Raw genomic sequence first — 24,398 nt, 5'->3', positions numbered from 1 at the left:
GAAAAGAAAGGAAAAAAAAAAAAAGAAAGAAAAGAACAGGCAAGGCAAGGAAAGGAAAACAAACAAAAACAATGATGATAGTGTGTGAGAGGGACAAGATTGCCAACTAAAAGGGCTCCTAATGGCCAAAGCCGAACAAATAGAGCAACAAAATTACATAGTTTATGTTGGTTTATAACCCGAAGTATAAAAGTAAATATCAATGCATTCATAGTAATATAAACGATTGAATAAATAAACAGGAAAGAACAAACAAATCTCCCACGTGGAAGAATTCAAAATAATTTACATAGATACTGCACGCTCAGGAGGAAGAACACTGCTGCACACTCCTTAAGCGTGGGCCGTGCAGAGCGACTTCCTTCCAAAGAGGACGGTATGGAAGGGGTGGTGGGAGAGACACTTCACAGTGGAAACCTGACAAATACTACCTCAGCCACGTGATCAAGGTTCACCTAAATAATGATAAGTTATAGTGATAATACGCAACCTTGATACGATGTGATAAAAACGGCACTTTAACTTGTGGTCTCCCTCCCCCAAATCTATCCCAGTCTAATCATGAGAAAAACAGCAGACAAATCTCACTGAGACAAATGTCCCAAAACAGCTAACCAGGACTCCTCAAAACTGTCAAGGTCAGCAAAAACAAGGGAAGTCTCAGAATCTGCCACAACCAAGAAGAGCGTAAGGAGACAAGATGAGAAAATGTAATGGTTATCCTGGATAGGATCCTGACACAGAGCAAGGACATGAGGTGAAACGATGGAAATGGGAACAATGAATGGACTTTAGTTAATAATAATGTATCGATATTGGTTCCTTAGCTGTGACAAATGTACCATAAAACAATAAGATGTTAATAATTGGGAAACTGGGTATGAGGCATACAGGAAACCTCTCTACTGTCTGTGCAATTGTTTGGTAAATGTATAACTTTTCTCAAATGAAAAGTTTAGCTTTTACTTTTTAAACAGTGAGTTGGGGATAGATACTTCTTTCATCTTCTTTCAGCACCAATTTGTATAAAATATTATCTCCTTCACTACAGGTTTGGTTGAACTCCTCTGTAAAATCATCAGAGCCTGGCAGCTTTCTGGGCGAGGAAGGGGTTAAAAAACTTTTTATCATGAAACATTTTAAACATTTGTAAAAGTAGAAAAATGTATAATATACAGTCAACTTCAACAGTTATCAAATATAGCCAATTTTGATTCATCTACACCTCCAGCTATTCTCCTCTTTCAGTATTATTGGAAGTAAACCCAGACATCACAGAACTTCACTGGCAAATATTTCTCTGTATATCTCTAAACAGTAAGAACTCTTTTGAAACATATGACCATAATATCAAGTTTATATCTATATATTGACAATAATTCTTAATGTCAAATACCCAGTTAGTTAGTGGTCACAAGTCTAATTGTCTTATAATTTTTACGCGTATATGGATAAATTAGTGTTGCTGAAAACTCTGCACTATTTTTTCATTTTGTATTTCATTGGTTTCTGTTTTTTATTTCATTATTTCTTTCCTCTTCTCTCTTTATGTTTATTATTCTTTATTGCTGCTTGAGTTAAATGACTGATTAATTTAAAATCTTTTCTTTTCCTATTACATACATTTAAAGGTGTATATCTCACCATAAGTTTTGATTTAATTACACTGCCTAAGTTTGTGTAAATGGAGTGTTTTCATTTTCATTCAGCTTAAATATTTTTAATTTCTCTTATAATTTATTTGCTTAAAAGTGAATAAAATATATATATCTATATCAGAATCACTTTGCTGTACACCTAAAACTAACACAATATTGTAAATCAACTGTACTTCAAAAATTTTTTTAAGCGAATAACAAAATATTTTATTAAAAATTTCGAAGTTATTCTGTTTTGAGGGGTTATTACTGATTTCTGGTATTACTGACTGTGAACAGAGATCATGAAAAGTATGACATTGATGTATTTGTGCAATAAGTATTTTATAGTATAAATTTTATGAAAGCAATGACTTCATTTTATTTTCTCTTGGATAAGCTGAACAGATAAATGAACAAAAATAATACGCAGGGCCTATTTCCAAAATTTAGCACATATACAGAAACATGTCCTGAAGTTTGGCACCTACCGTTCTAAACTCTTAGAAAGACATGTCTACTTGGCTTTTTAACTTATGAAGTTGGCTGTTGTGAACAAGAGAAAAACACCCCTGGTTCTATTTCCAGAGATACACTATGGATATATTTCAGCTAACGATAAACACTGTGAATGGTGTGTTGTCCAAGATGCTTCTCCTCTTTGGATGATACTTTAAACTCAACTGCCATGACCGCTGCTAACATCAACATATTAACACAAGGAGACAAGTCCAAGCTTCTCATGAGACTATAACCAAGTTTTTCCAAAATCGGTTGATTTACATACACTAATAACAAATGATCAGAAAGAGAAATTAAGAAAACAATCCAATTACATCAAAAATAATAAAATACCTAAGAACGAGTTAAACCAAATGTAACTCTAAGACAATGATGACAGAAATTGAAGAAAAAACAAATAAATGGAAAGACATTCTGTGCTCATGACTTGGAAGAGTTAATATTGTTAAAATGTACATACTACCCAAAGCAATCTACACATTCAATGCAATTTCCATCAAAATCCCAATGGTATTTTTCACAGAAATAGAACAAGCAATCCTAAAATATGTATGAAACCACAAAAAAAATGTGAATAGCCAAAGCAATATTGAGAAAGAAGAACAAAGCTGGACACATCATGCTTCCTGATTTCAAACCGTATTACAAAACTATAATAATCAAAAAAAGTATGGTGTTGGCATAAAAACAGACACATAGATCAACTGAACAGAATAGAGAGCCTAGAAATATAGCCACACATATATGGTCACTTAATCTATGACAAAGGAGGCAAGAATATACAATGAGGAAAAAACAGTATCTTTAATAAATGGTGTTGGGAAAACTGGATAGTCACACAAGCAAAAGAATGAAATTGGACCACTATCGTACACCATACACAAAAATTAACTCAAAATGGATTAAAGACTTGAACATAAGACCTGAAACCATAAAACTCACAGAAGAAAACACAGGCAGTGAGCTCCTTGAGATCAATCTTGGTGATGATTTTTTTGGATTTGACACCACAAGCAAAGGCAACAAAAGGAAAAATAAATAAAGGGGACTACATCAAACTAAACAGCTTCTGCACAGCAAAGGAAACCATCAACAAAATTAAAAGGTAACCTACTAAATGGGAGAAAATATTTGCAATCATATATATGTTAAGGAGTTAACATGCAAAATATGTAAAGAACTCATATAAGTCAGCAGCAAAACAAACAAACAAACAAATAATCCAATTCAGAAATAGGCAGAAAATCTGAATACAGGCATAGCTTGTTTTTTTGTGCTTACTTTACTGTGTTTCATATTTGTGTTTTTTACAAATTGAAGGTCTGTGGCAATCCTGTGTTGTCAGATTATGGTTAACATTTTTTAGCAGTAATGTATTTTTTAAATTAAGGTATGTATTTTTTTTTAATACATAATGCTATTGCACACTTAACAGACGACAGTGCAGTATAAACATAACTTTTATACACACTGGGAAACCAAACAATTCATATGACTCACTTTATTGTGACATTCGCTTTTTTGCAATGGTCTGGAACCAAACCTACAATATCTCCAAGGGACGCCTGTAGACCTTTTCCCAAAGAAGACATACAGATGGGCAACGGGTACATGAAAAGGTACTTAATGTAACTAATCACTCGGCAAATGCAAATCAAAATCACAATATGATATCATCTCATACCTGTTAGAATGACTATTAACAAAAAGACAAGAAATAAGTGTTGGCTAGGATGTGGAGAAAAGGGAACCCTTGTGTACTATCAATGGGAATGTAAATTGGTAAAGACTCTATGGAAAACGATACGGAGGTTTCTTAAAAAATTAAAAACAGAACTACCATATGATCCAGCAATTCCACTTCTGGGTATTTATCCAAAGGAAGTAAAATCACTATCTTGAAAAGATATATGTACCTCCATGTTCGTTTCCACATTATTTACAATAGGTAAGACACGGAAATAATCTAAGTGTCCATTGATGAATGAATGGATAAAGGAAATCTAGTATACAGTATATACAACGGAATATTATTCAGCCATAAAAAAGAAGGAAATGCTGCCATTTGCAACAATGGATGGACTTTGAGGGCATTATGCCAAGTGAAATAAGTGAGACTGAGAAAGACAAATACCACATGATCTCACTTAGATGTGGAATCTTAAAAAAAAAAAAAAAAAGACAAACTCATAGATACAAAGACAGAGGCAGGGAGAGGGGAGGGGTGGGCAAAGTGGGTAAAGGGGGTCAAACGGTACAAATTTCCAGTTATAAAGTAAGTCCTGAGGATGTAATATATTGCATGGTGACTATAGTTAATAATACTGTATCTTATATTTGAAAGTTGCTAAGAGAGTAGTAGACCTTAAAATTTCTCATCACAAGAAAAACAGTTTGTAAGTGTGTGGCAAAGGATATCAGCTAGACCTACTGTGGTGATCGTTTCGCAAAATACAGGTAGCCCCCGCTTTTTAAAAGTTTGCTTTGCACGACTTCACTTTTATGAAAGACCTACATTTGTACTTTTTTTCACTAACCAAAAGAAATCCAAAGCTTATTTTTACTATTACAAAAAAAGGTAATTGTGTCTCGCTTTACACCATTTCCGCTTACCAAAGGTTTCATAGGAATGTTCTCCTTTCAGACAGCAGGGGAAACCTGTATACATATATTGAACCATTATGTTGTATACCTCAAATTAATATAATGATATATGTCAATTTCATCTCAAAAAAAAAAAAAAAAAAAGAAACAGAAAAATAGGTTAGTTCACCCTGTAATCCTAATCCCCCTTCTTTGACTACTAGCAGTTAGAAAATCGGTTGTATCACCCACTGCGCTGCTGTGAAACAAAACTAAACACCTGTCCCCAAGAAATCTAGCAGTAGGAATTGACATGTTTAGGTACTACAGCTTCAGGCCCCCTTACTTCTGGGTTTCCAAACTCTGAATCTCCCTTCTTGGCTGCCCTCTTGTCTATCAGAAGCCAGACAATACAGCTGTCCACACAGCTGTGCAGCAATGCCAAGAGGAAGGGCACACTGGGCAAAATCCTGAAAACTCACCAAGGCAATATCACCTGGGTTGTTTGCAATGTTCCTATTTCTACATGCGTCTCTTAAATTAAAAGAAATTATCTCTTCTTGTTTAAATAACAGTTATTTAACACTGTGACTTTTGCTTTCTACAGATGACTAAGAGGGAAAATAAACTCACATGCTGCACAGGGCAGGGAACCAACAAGTTAAAAATAAGACTAGGACTAAAGCTCTCAAACACTATGCAGATATTTGAAGAAGAGAACCCTGCAGTTAAACAGAGACCCACTAGAAACTGTGGGTCCACAGGCATGAAGTTTGTTTAATGTGTTTTTGTATCAGTGAATCCAGCTAACTCCAGATATCACCACAGCTGGCTGTTCATACTGTGGCACTGAATGAATAAGATCTGGCGAGGGATTCTGCTGACCTAAGTTTGCCCCATCCTCCAGCAAGGATGTCACAGAGGGTCCAAGGATTCTGATCTCCCTACTTCCTCCAACTCTTCTCTGCTTTTTCTCAAATTCCTGATACAACTGTCAAATATCCTAATCTTTGACAGTTATTCCTTGGATGTTCTTGTGCAAAAAAACAAGAGGATACGGTTTTGAATTTAGCTGATGGTACAGTATGGTAACACCCAGCCAGTGTCTGAATATCCAGATGTAGGAAAAAAGGGAATCCTGCAACAGGTTAAATGGGGATACTATGCTTCCTTAGTGTCTTGAGATGAGTAATCAAAAATGGATATTTTTCTTTTTCCCAAACAGAATGGGATGACAAGGAACCACACAGTGTTGTTAACTTTGCATAACTAAACCAAACATTTAAAAAATTATGTTTGGTAGAATATTAGTGTTCTTGAGATACTAATAAAAAACAAAGACAAACTCACAGTGGTAGAAGTGACATTCTTTAAAAAAATTTTAATACAAATGTAAAAAAAATAAACATATTAAGCCATTTTTCATGTCATTTTGAAATAGTCTCTGAGATACTCCTGTGTCATAAATACATATAAAAATACTTTTTTTAAAAAAATCCAAATACATATTTTTAACTCATGAACCCTGATTGCTATTCAATAAATAAAATTATCTTTTTAAGTTTGGATAAAAAAGAATAATCAGAAAGAATTCAGCCTATAAAATATTAAATAGACAAATTTCTAGTAATTAAAACAATTTAGGCTATTGTAAGAATAGACTAAATAAGGTTAATAGAAAAGAATAAGCCATCCAGTAATTGAGGCGGCTTGATAGGGATTGAATTTGGAAGATGGTAAATGCGACAGGAAAGGTTAGATACTAGTTAATTTCCCAACACCATTTATTGAACAGTTAATTTGGGCAAACACTCATTTTGATCCCTACCTCACACCAATGTAATTCCACCTAGAATATGCAAAGATTTACATATAGAAAAATAAAAACTATATGCATTCTAGAAGATACTGGGAATGAATATACTCTTGGGGTAGAAGGGGCCTTTTTTACATATAACAAAGTTTAAGATGACATCAAAGTCTTACGGACAGAAAAGATCTTGCAGTAAATTGAGCCAGTGATAGAGAACACAAGCTGAAATACAATCTCCCAGAATAAAGAGAAACATGATCTTATAGCAGTTTGTGAAAAATAATGAAAGGTAAGTATGAAAACAATGGCAATAGTTGTTTCGTGGAAGAACAAATAAAGAACAAAGAAACAAATAGGAAACGTATAATATACTCAAAGATAGCTCTCCCAAGTAAAGACCTGAGTTAACAGAACAAAAGCACAGGCAGAATTGTTAAAAACCCGTAAAGGAATGTGTCCAAGGTCATATAGCTAACTAATGATGGAGCTGGACTTTGAATCCAGACTTGCCTCATTCCCAAATCCATATTCTTTCTTATTCCCACATGTGTCAATCACCCAGCAAAAAGAAATCTTTCTACATGCAATGCAGTACCCTGAACTGAATCCTAAATCAGAAAGGGGACATTATTGCAAAAACTGGTGAAATTCCAAAAAAATCTGGAACTTAGTTAATAGTTATGTGCCAATGTTAATTTCTCAGTTTCTATAATTACACCATAGTTACGTAAGTATTAACACTAGAAAACTGGTTAAAGAGTATGCAGGTGTGCGACTTCATGGAAGTCTAAAATTGTTCCAAAATAAACAGTGTGTTAAAAAAAAATAAAAGAAATCTCTCAAAAATGATGCCTTGGGTACTACCTTAAAAACTTTTAAGTAGAAAGATTTATTGCGTAGTCAAATTTTTAAAAGGCCATGTTTTGCATTAAAGACTTTGATTATAACAGGTTCACTGATGATTGTTAAAATAATTATCTGCTTCAATTATACAGCATTTTGAAAATACTTATATAACTTTTTCCATACATACCATTTTTCCTTTCATGTGGATAAAACATAGCATACTGTAAATATTATTCTTTAAAAGCATAAGGTGATCTGGTTGTGATGAACTGCTTTCCATTTCTGCTAAAAACGTAAGAAAAGTTCTGGGCTCATAACAGCAAGAATTAAATTCAGAGGCTTAATAGAACTGCCTGATTTTAGGAGCTGTCAGATACTGAAAGAATCAGGCCTTCAGAAATAAATGAATCCTAGGAGCAGAAAAGCTGAAGCATATAATTAAGTTGAAAATTCAGGGTGGGGAATGACTAGGTAAGGAAAGAGGGGAAAAAAATACCGAGAAAGAGGGAGAAAAAAGCAAAATAAAGGACATAAATGAAAATCAGGGCTTAGGTGTCTCTAAAGAATTGAGATGTGATCAATTATGGAATTGGGGGAAACAGTCGTATGAATAGTAGTAAATCAGATGGCATCAGGGCACTCACTCAAAGCCTTCCAATGGATCCTGTCACTCAGAGCATGAGCCAGAGATCTCTGGGGACCTTGATGACATACCCCTCTGCCCCCATCACTTCTGTGAATTATCTTCTACTGTTCATCCTCTCCCTCATGCCCTCCAGCCATCCTGTTTCTCCTGCTGTTCCTCAGGCAATCCAGGCCTTTGAACTTGCTCACCTCCCTGCCAGGAATGCTAACCCCCCCGCTGCAACTATCATCATGGTTCACTCCTTCTCCTCCTCAACGTCCCTCTAATACTAACTTTTCAGTGATTTACTACTAAGAACACTCATATTGATCCCCTACCATCCCACTTTCCCCTACCCTGATCTTATTTTCTCATAGCTGCCTCCACCATCTGACGGTAATTCCATCAAACACCTGTCTCCCCAGTGACTAGAATGTAAGCTCTCAGATGTTTGCCTGTTTTTTCCACTGATGCTTCCCCAATGCCTAGAATAGTGCTGGGTAGGGTTAGGGTTAGGTGCTCCATAACTTACTTGTTAAATCAGTCAATACATAAATGTGTTTTTTCATTAACATTATTTAAAGATGAGTAACAAAACGCTGGTAACTTTTCCAAAGCTGGTTTTTGAGCAACCAGAGTCACTTTTTGTTTGCCGGTGTTTTCTGAGTATTTTCTACACTGAACAATAACTTCTATAATGTTTTTAAAGGGGGTTTTGTTTCATGAAAAACTCGACAGTTATCTGTCTGAGATGATTTCAACTCAGGCTCATTCAATGTCAGAATCAGAAAGATACATTCTTTAGGGGCCTGTTCTTATGAACTTAAATAACATTTAGTTATGACCAGAACAATCTTCCCATTATAAAAACTTTACATGAACAAACGCTCATTCGCAGGGCTGCAAATCATACAATCCCAACTTCCTCATTTTAAGGATGAAGAAACAGACCTAGAAAAGCTGTCACTTCTTCACCTTCACTTCGAACATAGCTGATGAAGTGTTGAACAGGAGCTAGCTAGCCTGAACAAAGATGGAAACATTACAGAATGGCCTCGCTCAGAAACATTTTGCAATGCAGTAGAAGTCCAGATTGAACATTTTCAGTTCACCCTTTAACTAAACCTTCATTTTCTTCAACTTATTCCCATGTCAGTGCTCAAAGACGCCTGCCAGCAGCTTCCTCGTATTGTTGGAACAGTCAAGGTGCTCTTTGCCTTAAGATCACTAGCAGAGCAAACAACATGATCACCAAGTATTTTAGCATGCTCAGGGGCCACGGAACCTTCCAGAATCCACTCAACATTCAACCTCTTGTTCCAGCCCTCTGCCTTCCCTCTTGAGAGAAGTTCAAGGCCAGCTTATTTTACAAATTTCTTACACTTTTCAGCAGATGAATTGTCCATTAACTCTCATGAAATCAAATGGAAGCAGCTTTCAGGGTCTGAAAATATGTGGCTTCTCTTTTCAAAAAAGCATTCGCTGAAAAGTTGCACGCGTGCCACTGTTTTGTTATACGTGGGGGAAAAAATCTGATGTCGTATTTTTTTCTCAGAGATAGCAGCAGCAGTTAACCCACACAAGTCCATTCCCCAGGTCCCTCGACAGCCATCTCTGATACTAGAGGGGCACACAGGCAGATATTTTGGCAAAGAAAGTCTACAAAATGAAGTTGCTACGTGCAGGCCAGAACCACCATATTGATTTTCAGTACAATTCAAAACACAAGGAAACATCAGTTTCCTAAATGGCACACACTGAAATGGACAGGGAGGTTACACCACAGAGAGTGGAGAGAAGGAAGACGATAAAAGACAATTACATCAGCAAACAGCTGAGTGTTCTTTTAGGCTGTTTATTTTTCAGGTTGGAAGAACTGAGAGGCTTGAATTAAGTTACACTGTCCTTATCTGAAAAATCTGAGATCGCTCCTTTACTGGACATTGTGCTCACAGCTGGAAGCCTGGGCCATCCAGTAGACCTTCAGGAAATAAAGCCGTACAACCCTTTGAACATTTGAACATCCTCCTTAAAGCTCAAAGAGTTCTTTTTCCCAATTAATATTGCCCGCTCTCTCGGCAAATGGCAGATCCGTTTAAACTGCATTATAAACATATTATTTACCAATACAGCATTCAGTTTGCCACAAGCAAATATTTTCCTTTGAAATCCTTAACGAGACAAAAATGCCTTTCAAGTCGGAGACTTCCGAAGGGAGGTTGGGAATCAGGACAGACCAGCCGGGACTTACCATGGCCCCCTCACTTCTTCTTTGGGCAACTTCTCTCTGCAGTCGGGCCACAGCCAACTTCTCCCTGGAGAAGCAAAAGCACATGATTAGTTGACCATCCTTCTCAAGGCAGAGGTACACTGGCCTGGCTTCAAAACATTCTTCTAAGGTCTCCAGAGGAATCCCTTCCTTGGTTTAGCTCACTTCCTCCACTAAACTTTCTATAAATATTTAAAGTGATTGGTCATGAGTGCGTTGTTTTCACTGCGTGTCATGAAAGAGATCTTTTGCCTTGGATTTTATAATAGCCAAATGAATGCTCAATGCCAACTCAAAGCTTCCCTTTAAGTTCATTAACATATATCATTTGTAAATAAATTTTCCGCAGCTAAAATATTTCAGTTGTTCTTTCTGTATCAATTTTGCTCATAAATAGTTTTCATTATTCCTATTTATTTTGTTGCCCTGTGCTGATACTGAATTTAATAAAGCAAACAAAATGTAACTCTGTACCATTCTCGAAATAAAAATAGAAGATCCTTTGCAGGCTTGCTACATAACAGGCATGGGGCTGAGCATTTTACCTCTCTCATATGAGCCTGAAAACAACCCTATGATAGGTTTTATTATCCCCATTTCATAGATGTGGAAACTGAGGCTAAGAGAGGCTAAATAACATATGGAGCCCCCAGCTGGTAAGTAGTAATATTACAATCAAACTTTAGGTTCTCCTTAGTTCAAAACCTAAATAAAAATTCTGCATGTCATTTTTCATGGTCTAGGAAATATGAAAATATGGAATTGAAAGTCAGATTATTTAAGTATTCTTCAGTTCACAACAGGGTTCATTTTGTGTCCTTTATAATTGCAATTCTGATTTCACTTACAAAAAAATCTAATATTCACCAAAATTTTAAGACTACTTTTGTAAAGTGACAGATATCTTCATTTTGGCCAGCTTTTCAATTATTCTTAAAATAGCTGAGAGACGAAGTAGGGATAAGTGAACTCTTCCAGTAATTCTCAAATCTTAGTTCTAGCAAGAAGTTTCCCTGAAATCCTCTACTGCTACCGAGGTGTGAAGCTATTTCATCCCTCAGCCCTCCCTCTACACAGGATTCAGCTACATGTAAACAGAGAGGAAGCAACCTGAATCCCAGAGGAGGGAGAGGATTTCTCCCCTTCTAACTGCTTGTGTCTTTGAAATGCCCAAGACTATCAAGAAGGCATGTATTGGGTTGGCTAAAAAGTTCGTTTGGGTTTTTCAGTAAGATGCTACACAAAACCCGAACGAACTTTTCGGCCAGCCCAATATTTTAGTTCGGTTAAAGTGGAGTAGCTTTTTAGTAGGAATAGTTCTCTCTCTGAATAAACACCTAAAGACACAGACTAGAAGGAGGAAAATTAGAATCAGGAGACTTTTGGGGGATACAAGTTTTGGGAGCCTAGAGCAGGACCTGTGCTTATACCCTATGAGAGGGGCAAAAAGGTAAGAAGGAAGAAGCCAGAGAGAGATGGGGTCACGTGCCTCTTTTTGAGGTAAGCAAGGCACAGAGCCTACACGTGTTCTCTGACACAAGTCCCGATGAGCAGATGAAAAGACAGAGGGAAGAGAAGAATGCGACAGACTTCTGGCTTAATATGAAAATTAAACACATGGTAAATACTCATGAGGACAAAAAAAATAGAGAAGAACACACTTTATATTCTATGACTCAGTAAGTCCACTCTGAAGTATAAACTCAACAGAAACTCATATATATGTTCATTGAAAGGCATGTACTAGAATGTTTATAGGAGGACTACTTGTAATAACCTTAAACTGAAAAGGCACACACCCATTAACAGTAGAATGGATAAACCTGAACATAGTTATACATTGAAATACCATAAACTACTGAGAAGGAATAATCAAGACCTCATCACAACAGTACCGTTGAGTGAAATAAGCAAATGCAGAAGAGTATATATTTTATGATCTCATTTGTGAAAGTTCAAAGGCGGCATAACTCCTACCTAGTTTGATAAGGTGAGAAGAAGAAATTAAAGACACAACTAACAAAAAGAAAGAGGTAAAATTGTTCATATTTACAGATGACATAATTTTCTAACCAGAAAATCCTAAGGAATTTACAAAACAACAATACAACTAATAATTTAGCAAAGTCACAGGATAAAAGTCAATATACAAAAATCAATTATGTTTTTATGTATTAGCAACACACAATTGGAAAATTAAGTTTAAAGAATCTGTAATAACATAAAATACTTAGGGAATAAATGTAATAAAAGACTTAAACTGCTACATAGGAACCACAAAACAATGCTTAGAACAATTAAAGGAGATTTTATACATACACATAAACACACACACACACACACACACACACACACACCACATTCATGGATTGAAAGGTTTACTATTACACTGTCAAAATTTTTACCAAAATAATCTATAAGTTATTTCTCACTGGGATGTATAACTCCATGAAACTAAATAAAGAGAACCCAGAAGCTACTCTGGTACTAAGGATGATAATTAAGTTAATATAACAATACCTGAACTCATTGTTTTCTCTGTATACTGAATACGGAGACATTTACCTTCTAGTCTAAACTCTAATCCACATTGTCTTATATTTTCCTTGACTGTTTATTTAGTATATATTTTCCTCTAAACAAGCCCATAAGTTCCTCCTTCACCACAAGGGTGGCAGCCAAAATTGCTGATTGATGCATTTTTGCACGTGGTCAGTTGTGGTGTAGTTGGTGTAGTGTGGTGCAGCTGTGGTATAGCACTGTACCAGCTGCTGCCCTGAATGCTGAGGTCACATTTAGTCCATCTCTATAACACCTACTAAGGGCCATTTAGTAGAAACAAAATAAATGTTTGCGATTTGCTGAGTGAGGAATCAGACACAGAATCTAATACCAATTTGCCTAGCATGATAGAATTTCTAATAACTACCAATTTGCATTTATGAGTACACAACACACACACACGCATACACAATGATTCCCACAGGGCACCTTCTGGTTCTAGTTGGCCACAAAAGCTTTTTACACACATCTTAAATTATGATAAGCACAGCTTCCATGGTCTACCAGGTAAATATCTGAGTAAGCGTCAACAAAGTAAATTCCTATATAAGAACATTGAATGAGGGGATAATAGTACAGCAGTTCTCATATATTTGGGCCACAGGACTGCTTTGCATTCTGAAAAGTTACTGATGACCCAAAAGAGCTCGTTTACATGGGTTATAGCTACTGATGTTGACCAAAAGACTTTCTGTTCAAGTAGGTTACGTTCATAGATTTTTACCATATATAAATGAAAACAGGTAGTTTTAAAAAATATTTACCTATAAATTCATTAAAAATTAATAAACCCATGGTAACATAAGTAAAACATTTTTATGAAAAATATTATATTCCAAAACAAGAATAAATTTCATAAGAAGAGTGACACTGCTTTAAAATTTTGCAAATATATCTTTAACATCTGGCTTAACAGAAGATAGCTGGATTCTCATATCTGCTTCCGCATTCAACTTGTTGTGAGAGCACGTCATATAGCTTCTAGAGAACTCCACTACACACCCACGAAAGAATGTGAGTAAAAAAAGGCAAATACTAGCTTATGAAAATAGTTTTGACATTGTGGATCTCTTAAAAGGGTCTTGGAAGCACCCAGCGTCCCAGGCCCACACTTTGAGAACTTCGCCCCAAAGATAGATACAGAACTAGAAATGGAAGAACGTTCTGGAAAATTTCCTGGAATCATCATTTCTGATCGCTGAATCTTCAGAGAAAGATTTAATATATATACCAATAGCCTACTAATTTTTTAGAAGAGCAGTTCAGCACAAAGAAGACATTTCTAGAAACAGAACAAGAGTCTCTCGTATCACTATTATCCTACTAAATGATAAAAATAATCCTAATACAGTGTAAAGGTTAGGAACATCATTATTTTATCCTTAAAATAGATTTCCTTTATCACACTATTAGGAAATATCACACGGTATAGGTGCTTGTCAAATCTTATTCAGTTCAATTTGAAAGAAAACTCCAATGGTTTTAGCCATTACATAGTTTTTAAGAAGGAAAATATTAATAAATCATAAAATTTTGTAGTCTGCCCACACATTTTATTTTTTGGCCTTCAATAAAGTATGAATGAACCAACATAGAAAACCAACATCTCAGAAGTGGTAGCACATTAGCCACTTGATTTGGTGAAACAGAGAGTAAAATACGTAAAACTAGAAACGTCAACTTTACTTTTGACCTACTGCCACATGAGCAGAGACGTGCCCGACTTCAAACAGCCATGTGGAAATGTGTGACACAAACGTGGAGAATCTCAGAGTAGTCTGGGTCACAGGAAAGATAATCCCCAACCCTAACCCTGCTCTCTGGTCATCCTAATTTACAAATTGGAAAATCGCTTTAGTCGACTTTATGGGATCTACTCTCATTCAAAGCAGCCTGGTGGTGAAGGACAATTTGCATGACCAACAAATACAAATGCCTCTTTGGGTCCATGCTCTGTAATTGCTCTAAATCATTTATTCAGGAAATGCAACATATATAATGTCATGGAGCAAAGACTTCTAAGGGTTCCGACTAACAGCCCAGGGTTTTCTACAGGGTGGGTGGGCAAGACCAGTGCCAGTTAAGTTCCACTACAGGAAGGGTACCCCAATTTTACGTACTAGGAGCTATTTTATGTAGTAGGCCTCTGAAACATATTTCCTTTGAAAAGAGGGTTTCAAGGCTAAAACACACCAAAAAGGTTCTTTCTTGAGGTTCTATACTTTGTACCTCCCAAATCTTTCAAGTTTTTGGTATTCCATGTGTGTGCAGTTTATGCCAGCAGGAGTTTTTCTTAGTAGGGATTGTATTTTTTTGTGTATGAAAGAAGAATTGTCATTCTTTATTAAAATTAAGGAAGTAATGGAGTTGTTGAATGGGTGAAATTATCTATGATCAAATTCTTAGGATTTCTAGATGTTAATATTTCTGGGCTCAAATTATGAACTTAAAGTATTAAAAATAAACGGGTTTTTTTTTTTTTTTTTTTTTTACAGTAATCTCATCTGCCCTTGGGTTTAGTAGTCCCTTGGCAAACCATATCTTCAAACTCCCATGGTCCCAATATACGTGTGAAACCAACTGGGACCATCATCTTTTTTATGCAAATTCGGGGTTCTTAAAAACAGCTTTGTGTAAAAAATAAGGAATCCTTGCCTTGTATGCTACCCAAGGCAAATTAAACACACTCCCAAATACTTGTGTTCCTATTTGAAGGTCTTCACTCATCTGCTAAAAACTGACAACTCTGCTTTTGCAATACGTCTCTGTTTTGTTTTGTGTTTGTAGCAAAGCCAGTAGCTCATTACGAAGGGGGTATTGACTTCATGATTGCAAAACAAATGCCCAGAGATATTTTATCAAGAGCTGTGGACCCTTACTTACAGAACAGGGATAAAAGAAGGATATAAAGAATAAACAAACAATAAAACAAAAGTGGTGACAACACTTAACTTCTCTTTCAGTTAAATGCAAAGAGAATCTTTCCCTCCAAGAAGGATGAAACAGAGCTACATTTTTATTCAATTTTACGCACAAATGGCGAATTAGTCCCAGGTTTCTAAATCCTTCAGTGCAGCCGCAGACAATCTCAACTAAAGATCATAATAAACAACAACAAAGTTATTTATGTGAACCATGGATCTTCAGAATACCACAGATACATCTGCACGTTAAGCCCATGGAAAGATTGCCTACAGTGATACCAACAGGATGCTGGCATTTGTAAAAGCCAGAAAAGACCTGCAAGGTTTGGATGTTTAGAAAAATGTTCCCCAAGGGGTAAGAAGCTTTTGAAGGGGGACTGTATTCAGTTTGTGATGTGTGGAGACGTCCGACTTCTGGGCACCGAACAGCCATCTGTTGCGGGAGTGGGGAAGGCAGGCCTGTCTGGAGACAAATCAGTGTTCTGTTGCCATTTTCAAGGAAGCCCTGCACCCGTCCTCAATGGGTAAGGATGACGCCACGGTGCAGCCCTGCTCTCCACGAGGCAGATGGGACCCCCGTGAGGCTGCCCTGGAGGAAGGGCCGCACTGGCACTCAGGGTGAGTGCGGAGAATTACTTCTACTCATTGTGAGTCTCATCACCCTAGACTGCTCTATACACACAATGCATTTGAAGGGTGCAGATCGAAATGCACATCCAGCAAGCTGTCAGTGCAGTAAATACTCTGTGTGTTTTCATCAAATTGCCAGCTAATCTGTACAATTTCTACTTGACTCTCCTGGAAAAATAAAGCATAACAACTCAGCATGCTCACATTATGTATTTAAAAAGAAAAAAAAAAAACATTCTGGGGCATCTTACAAACCCAAAGTCAATTTCCTTTACTGTGGGAAAGAGATTGGGATATTAAAGAATCTTCTAATATCCCCCCAAACTGGACCTTCATGCTAGTTTCAGTTGTTAGGTTAAGCTCCTATATTCTAAAGTATTTAAAACTCAGTTATTTTTATGTATTATATAATATATACATCTATCTCTATTTTAATTTATTTGGAATATTCTGCTGATTATATACAGTAATCCAATGATGATGGAAATTCTAATTCATTCAGCAAACACTTAAAGTGAGTTTAATGAGTTCATGCGAGGCCTGGCCCAGTACTAGGCACTGGGAAATAAAGATAAATAAGACGGTTCTAAAATCAGAGAGCTTAGGGTCTAACAGACAGAAAGCATATGTAGGCACACCTGTGTCATAAGATGCACTAAGCATAACATGAGTGCTGGGTATTCAAAGTTGGATTCAAAGCTAGCTTTTAAAATAAACGTTAGGTAACGATTTTATCAAAAAATAGAAATTAAACTGCCTTTAAATGGGAAGGTGCATTCTCCTATTTCTAAGAAAGTTATTTTTCAAATTTCATGCTTTTTAGCAACAAGTCATATAGAAAAACAGGTCTGTTTCCACAAGTCTTTTAATTATAGAGAATCTCTATTATAGGTCTTGGTTGCACTATTCCCTAAATTCCTTAAGTTTGGCAGGTGATGGTATTGGACTTCAGTTCAGTTCCAAGTGCTGCCCCTTTGGGTCATGGTTTTATCCAGGTCACTTTTCAGAGATACTCGACCGACTTCTTCAGCCTTTTCCACTCCAATACATCATACCACAATTTTAAAAGATAAGAGTAATGGTTAATATTTATTGAACAGTTAGTATGGCAAGCACGGTTCTAGATACGTGAAATATTTAAACTTCCAACAATCCCATGAGGCAGGTATTATTATCATCTCCAGGACACACAGCAATGCTTCTCAAACTTTTTCAGAACCTTTTTACACTCTGAAAAAAAATCTTTGAGGACTTCAAAGAGCTTTTGTTTACGTGGGCTGTATCTGTCAATGTTTACGGTATTCAAAATGAAAACCAAGACTCTAAATATACATTAATTTACATATATTTACATATAGTAAAATACAAATACTATATATATTAATTTATTTGAAATAACAATAATAATTCCATTACAGGTAAACAACATATAATTATGACATACAACTATAGATTCCAAAACAAAAATTAGTAAAAAGAATGGCAGTGTTTTATAGTTTTGCTAATGTCTTTAATGTCTGGCTAACAAAAATGACATCTGGATTCCCATATCTACTTCTGTACTCAGGATGTTGCAATGTTAACATGTTGAAAAGCCTCTGGCAAACCACCGTATGCCCATGAGAGTGAAAAAGACAAATAACATCTTAGTACTCTTAGAAAAACAGTTTTGACCTCTGAATTCTTGAAAAAGTCATAGGGCCCCTGGAGCCCCCGGTCCACAGTCTGAGCGCTGCTGATGTACAGTGACTCCTATCTTCCACAGGGAAACTGAGGCTCAAGTAGGCTGGGAAACATGCCCACTGTGCCTTAGCTGTTAAATTTAAATACAACCATGCATGTTTTTCCAAATCTGCAAAATAGTGATGAATACTTATTTAGTTAAAATCCCATTTGCTAGAACTTGTGCCTCTGTATTTATCATCACCTATTAACCACCGCCTCTACTGCTAGAGAAGGAATCATCAATTGAAACAGGCTGGGACCTGGGACCTGGGACCCTTTGCTACAGTGCTGGCACCTGGACAAACATCTTGTCCAGCAAAAAAATACAAAGAAACTATAAGGGACTAAAAATGTGTGCATGCGCAGACAAGGCAAATTATGGACAACAAGATACAAAGAGATCAAAAAACCCAACTGCCACTTCTGAAGAGCAGGGAGCAAAAGCAGGGTACTGGGCATGCCCCCTGCACACAGCACCACCAAAGGGGTGGGCAGACCACCTAAGCCCCCCCTCCAGCCCGACCCCTGGACACACCCCTACCTTCACCCCATATTAGGAACCAGCTCGGCCTGCCTCGCGGAACGAGTGAGCAAGGGAACCTGTTGCTTCTTCTCGCTCCCCGCTGCTGCAGCAGGGGCCCCAATAAAGCCTTGCCTGCATTTCTTGTCTGGCCTCCGATCAATTTCTATTGACTAAGGAGGCAAGAACCCTGGTCGGTAACACAATAATGCAAGAAATAATGGGGGTGTCCAAGGATGAAACATCCTTAACCCTTTCAATAGCAATCAATGGGAAAACCACCGATCTAACTTTTCAAAGACACACTGAATTCCAAGTCCTATGAACCTACATCTCCAGCCGAGTAGAAGAAAAATACGAATGAAATTCCTAATATAAACCTATGCTCAGGCACACATTCTGTTTCAATTAACACCACCCCCTCCCCATATTTTTTCCCTACAAAGATCTCACCAAATGCCCAAGAGGAAATGAGATAAATGATTACTCTCATTTACACTTTGGGGCAGAGTCACACTCTAAAATCTTAGAGAAAAGTTTCAATAAATCATCAGCCTTCCCCAATCCTGAGTGGGCCCCAAGAATAAGAGCATGGTGGCGACCTGGTGTGTGGGTGAAGAGAGCAGGTCTGCTCTCCCCGGAGGCCTAGAACCATTCTCCGCATACACAGGCATCCTGGGGAGGTGCCGGCCACAGAGGCAGGACAATGTCGAGTGCCAGGTGCGCCTGTGGAGTGGGCAGATGGGGAGATCGGGGGCAACAGTCCCTGAGTAATGGTTAAATTAATTAGCCTTTCCAAAGCAGATCATTTAATTACTCATCCACTCAGATATTCAGGGCAGGAACAGATTTAGAGAAAGTTTGGGAGCTACAACCCAGATGAAAGAAACCATACAACTTTTTCCAACGCATAATGTCAGTGTTGGCCCTAAAACTTATAAATACCAAAAATCACCCTCTTATTCCATACTTTAGAGGAATCAATTAACATCCACAATGCATAACAGTCAGGAAGTTGAGAGTGGTTCTAAATTGGTGACATTAAACGATTTGGGTCAGCAAACACTAAGGCAGCGGGACTCAGGACAGCACTCACACACACTGACTGTGGGAGAGAGAGGAAGTGTAGTAACAGTGCGCTGTGCTGACTAACCGATTCCCTTCCCACCAAGCAAACAAACAAACAAACGAACAAAAAAACCAGAAACTTTTTTAGAGAATACAGTACATTGGAATACAGAGATCATTAGTAAAAACAAACACACACTCTAATTTCAGTTGCCTGCCTTTCTGAAGGTCTTCTGTCCACATGCTGCTCCTCATGGAGCTTTCTGAAGATTTCTAAAATTTTTCTCCAATTTTCTACATTTCTGGAGAATTTTCTAAAAGTTCTCTAAATATGATGCAATGTTAAGTGTTCTAGAACTTGAAAAAGAATAGATACATGTATATCTATAACTGAATCAATTTGCTGTACAATTGAAACTAACACAACGCTGTTAATCAAATACACTCCAATATAAAATAAACGTTTAAAAACAATTGTTTTATAATGAATGGTCTTCCACTCTCAAAAATGGGTGTCTCAAATGACATCCACATTTTCATTTAGTGGTTCACTGATTCATCCATACAGCCACTTGTGTCACCCACTGTATCCTAATTGCTTACCTGTTTCTCAACCCTACTGGGCTATAAGACTCAGACGGCTAGGACTTCATGCTCTTTGTGTGTCTGAGGCACAAACCACATCCTCATTGAATGAAAGATCATGATTCAGGGCAAAGACAGCCTCATGGACTTGAGGCAAGATCACAGGCTGCCTTCATCTGTATTAAGTATCAGAGGTTAGTCCCATGCCCCACCAGAGCTTAACAAAATGCGCCAATAAAACCTACCACTACCAACGCACTTGTAGCGTTCTGCACACTTTAGATGTACCACGTACTCTTGTTATCAAATAAATAAACCAATGAAGAAATAAACTTGTCTTTCTGGGGAATTCTCCCCTTTATTACTCCTTAGAACTATTAGCTTTCACTAGAAGAATATGTGCTTTAATCACAACATTTTTTATAAAGACAGGGTCTAGTAACTTTATTGAACACAATACTGAGTTAAAAGAACCCCATTTTCTTCTCTTTTCTTTGTTTGGGGCAGAAGGAAATCCCAAAAGTCTCCTACCTAATGTGTTTCTAAAATACACACTGCAACAAAAAATTCCCCCAACTTCAATATAGGAAATTTGAGTCTTAACTCTTGCGGTAACTTCTTCCTTGAGTGTAAAGCCAGCTCAAGGACTTCAAAAAAGAATTTCCTTGAGATATACCTTTCTACGAATCATGGAAGAACTACCTAATTTTTTAAACTTAATTTTCACTTCTGAAAAGCCTAGATTCTTGAATGAGGAATCCTTATGTTTCCATGTTTTCTAAGAAACATGAATTTCTTATGTTCTCATGTTCTATACCCATAATTCTCCTTTTAACATTAAAATTCCACTAAAAAGACACACCTAGGTTTGTTTTATGTCTGGCAAATAAGAAAAAACTGAAAAACAAAAGAATTTCATTAACAGTGTTTGATTTTCTTCCATCAATTTTGGTAACATTCAAAGGTAATGGGCGATATGTCATTTAATATGGAAAGACAATTCTTAAGGAAAAGAAAACACATGCTAACCATCTCCTAAGGAGTACTGCATACCTGTGGGTGTGTGAGACAACAGCCTTCATGTTACAGTTTATTTGGTTTCCATGGCTTTCAATTATCAATGGCCCTGAAATCTCATTCTGTCTCTATTTTCATGAAGGTCCCAAGATAGTATCTGCGAGGAGATTCAAGCCATCTGTCTAGGCTGAGAAAAACAAGGCTTATGAGATCCTAAAGGAAGAAGCTGAAGGAGGTAATGAAGACCCTGGTAAGGCTGCAACACAGAATAGTTTATCCCCTAAATCCTCCTTCTTCATTTGTGGAATGAGCCACACATACAAGGAAAATTCTGCTCAACAAAATGGTGGCTTTTAGGGTGGATTAGCAATGCCATAAATTCATCCCACAAGTACCATGCTGCCTACTATGTCGGAGGCACTTTGCTAGGCTCTGGGGAAGACACAATGACAAGTTAAGGCTTAAACCCTGTAGTCAAGAAGCATCATGTCTTAGAAAACAATGTGTCTATATCCAGTGTTATGAGTTGAACTGCGTCCCCCTAAAAATGTGAATGACTTTACATGTTGAAGTCCCAGAACATGACCTCATTGGAGGCAGTGTCTTTATGGTAATCAAGTTAAAATGTGGTCATTAGAATGAGCCCTAATATCCACTATGACTGAAGCCCTTAAAAAAGGGGGTAAATTTGAAGATAGGTACAAACAGAGAGAATTACATGGGAAGATGAAGGAAGAGATTGGGAAGATTCTTCTATAAATCAAGCAATGCCAAAGATTGCCAGCAAACCCGAAGCTAGGCAAAGGGCATGGAGCAGATACTCCTCCCAGCCCTTAGAAGGAAGCAACCCTGCCAACACCTTGATATTAGACGTCTAGCCTCCAGTACTGTGAGACAATACATTTCTGTTATTTAAGCCACCCAGTTTGTGGTACTTTGTTAGGGCAACCCTAGCAAAGGAATACATTCAGATGTACTTATAGTCTAATATAAAATCTATCAATTGGGCTTCCCTGGTGGCGCAGTGCTTGAGAATCTGCCTGCTAATGCAGGGGACACGGGTTCGAGCCCTGGTCTGGGAAGATCCCACATGCCGCGGAGCAACTAGGCCCGTGAGCCACAACTACTGAGCCTGCGCGTCTGGAGCCTATGCTCCGCAACAAGAGAGAGGCCACGATAGTGAGAAGCCCGCGCACCGCGATGAAGAGTGGCCCCTGCTTGCCACAACTAGAGGAAGCCCTCGCACAGAAACGAAGACCCAACACAGCCAAAAAAAAAAAAAAATCTATCAATTACATGTGTTTGGACATAATCCCTCTCTCTACATACAAATATACAAGTAGCTTGGTAAAATATAATGGGTGCCCCAATCAAGTGTCACATAGTTTCAGTAGAAGGAGTACTTAAATACTTCTGACCAAGAGAATCAAGGAAGTCTTTCTAGAGGAAATGGCAGTCACATTTCAGACACGCTAAGAGCCATAGTAAGTCAGAAGGCAAAAAGTCAGAAGGAATTTATGACTGTAGAACTATAAAATATCTACTGCAAAGTTGTTCTTGTTGTTTTTCATCTAAGAAACTCACTCCTTTTACATGCCACTTCTCAAAAAAGGTCAAGAAGTCCATATGAATGACTCAAATGGCACACTTCATATCTAAACCTCTACAAGTACACATTAACTTAGCCACAAAGATATTTTTAGTACTTTCAACTTCATCTTCTTTTTACTAAGGCTACTGTGATGTCTAGTATAAGATAAAGTGCTGTCGTCCTACTCTATTATAAGACTATTGACTTAGTTGGTCTTCCAGACTGGGGATGGTTTGCAAATAGACTTACTCTGGCTGCCACCTTCTGGTTTGTAAATACACTTAACTCACTCTCTGACTGTTGCCCTTGTTACAGCAGTTACTGCTGCCCTTGTGCACTGGTCACTAGCAGGTAACAAGGAGTTAGAGGGGTCACCTGTGGTCCTGGAACTGGTCTGTCTAGAGACAGAATGACAGAATCCATGACCAGACTCCCCATAACTCAGGTCTCTCCCAATAAGCCATTATCAAGCCTTAGAAACACTTTTTAAAAGCCAACAATGGGAAACTTTAGAGGGAAACAGAAGACACTGATGAGAAAACAGAACCTAATGTCTAAGAGATGAGAAATGAATGGAAACCAATCTGTGAAATAATTTAATAGATGCGACACCGGGTAAGACCCTAATGGGAAGGAAAAAAATTCTCAGATATACAACCACATAGGATACTCTCAACAGAAGTAAAAGTGTTTTAGGAAACAGGAAAACAACTCGTCTGAAAACAACAGCAGATGTTTCTGAAGAATAATAATAGCACAACGACCAGGCAACAAAATTAATTCTGTCAAAACAGGTTACTGTAAACTTTCAGTTTATAGGTAATTAAACCTAAGCATTTAAATTGCCTGTTTTATCATCACAGTGAGAGAGAGGAAATTTTTAAAAAATGAAGGCATCTTTTGTAACTTAAACCAAGAGAGGGGAAAGTCAAGTAGTGACTGAGTGGTTCAAAATTTTAAAAAAGCCATTTTCTGAAGGATGGCAGGCACCCACCACCTTCAAGGCAGAAGGTGGTTGAAGAAGTAAACAGTCATTTTTGAACAAATTTTGATTACATTTAAGAGAGAGGATAACAAGAGTAATAATAGCAATAATTAACACTCACATTGTGATTACATTCCCAGCACACTACAGTGAGTTATTAACTCATTTCATCTTCATCCTAACCATAAGGTGGGCACTATTATTATCGCCATTTTACAGATAAGGAAAACAAGGCACAAGAGATTATGTATCTGCCCAAAGGTCTTGGGGGTAGTGATTGATGATGTCAGGATTTGGGGGCAGGCACTCTTGGTCCCAAAGCCCCATTCTCATCTTAACGCTGTGCTATCCATGTAATTCTAGCTGAAGTTACACTTCTTAATGGTGCGTTGTTGTTCAGTAATATGGACACTAAAAGGTCTGTGTGAATTTCATAAGAAGCTCTCAAAATCCATTTTCATTCCCTTTGAGACTCAAGCAACTGAAGAAGCAGAAC

General features: G+C 37.4%; 1 protein-coding gene across 11 annotated transcripts in view; it reads right to left on the bottom strand.

Moving 5' to 3' along the window:
- NCKAP5 (NCK associated protein 5) overlaps positions 1–24,398 on the bottom strand; it is a 1,051,318-nt gene that overhangs the window by 550,680 nt on the left and 476,240 nt on the right. For all 11 annotated transcript variants that reach the window (XR_011074154.1, XR_011074153.1, XM_068545242.1 and 8 more), the window contains one exon: positions 10,278–10,341. Coding sequence is in view for 9 of the 11 variants with exons in the window: in XM_068545242.1 (XP_068401343.1) it covers positions 10,278–10,341 (64 nt within the window). In the remaining 2 variants the exon portion in view is untranslated. The remainder of the gene's footprint in view (positions 1–10,277; positions 10,342–24,398) is intronic.

Source organism: Eschrichtius robustus, chromosome 5 (genome assembly GCF_028021215.1).
Source record: "Eschrichtius robustus isolate mEscRob2 chromosome 5, mEscRob2.pri, whole genome shotgun sequence".
Lineage (NCBI taxonomy): Eukaryota > Metazoa > Chordata > Mammalia > Artiodactyla > Eschrichtiidae > Eschrichtius > Eschrichtius robustus.
Note: the sequence above shows the minus strand (reverse complement) of the source record. Positions and strands in the feature narration are given on the sequence as shown.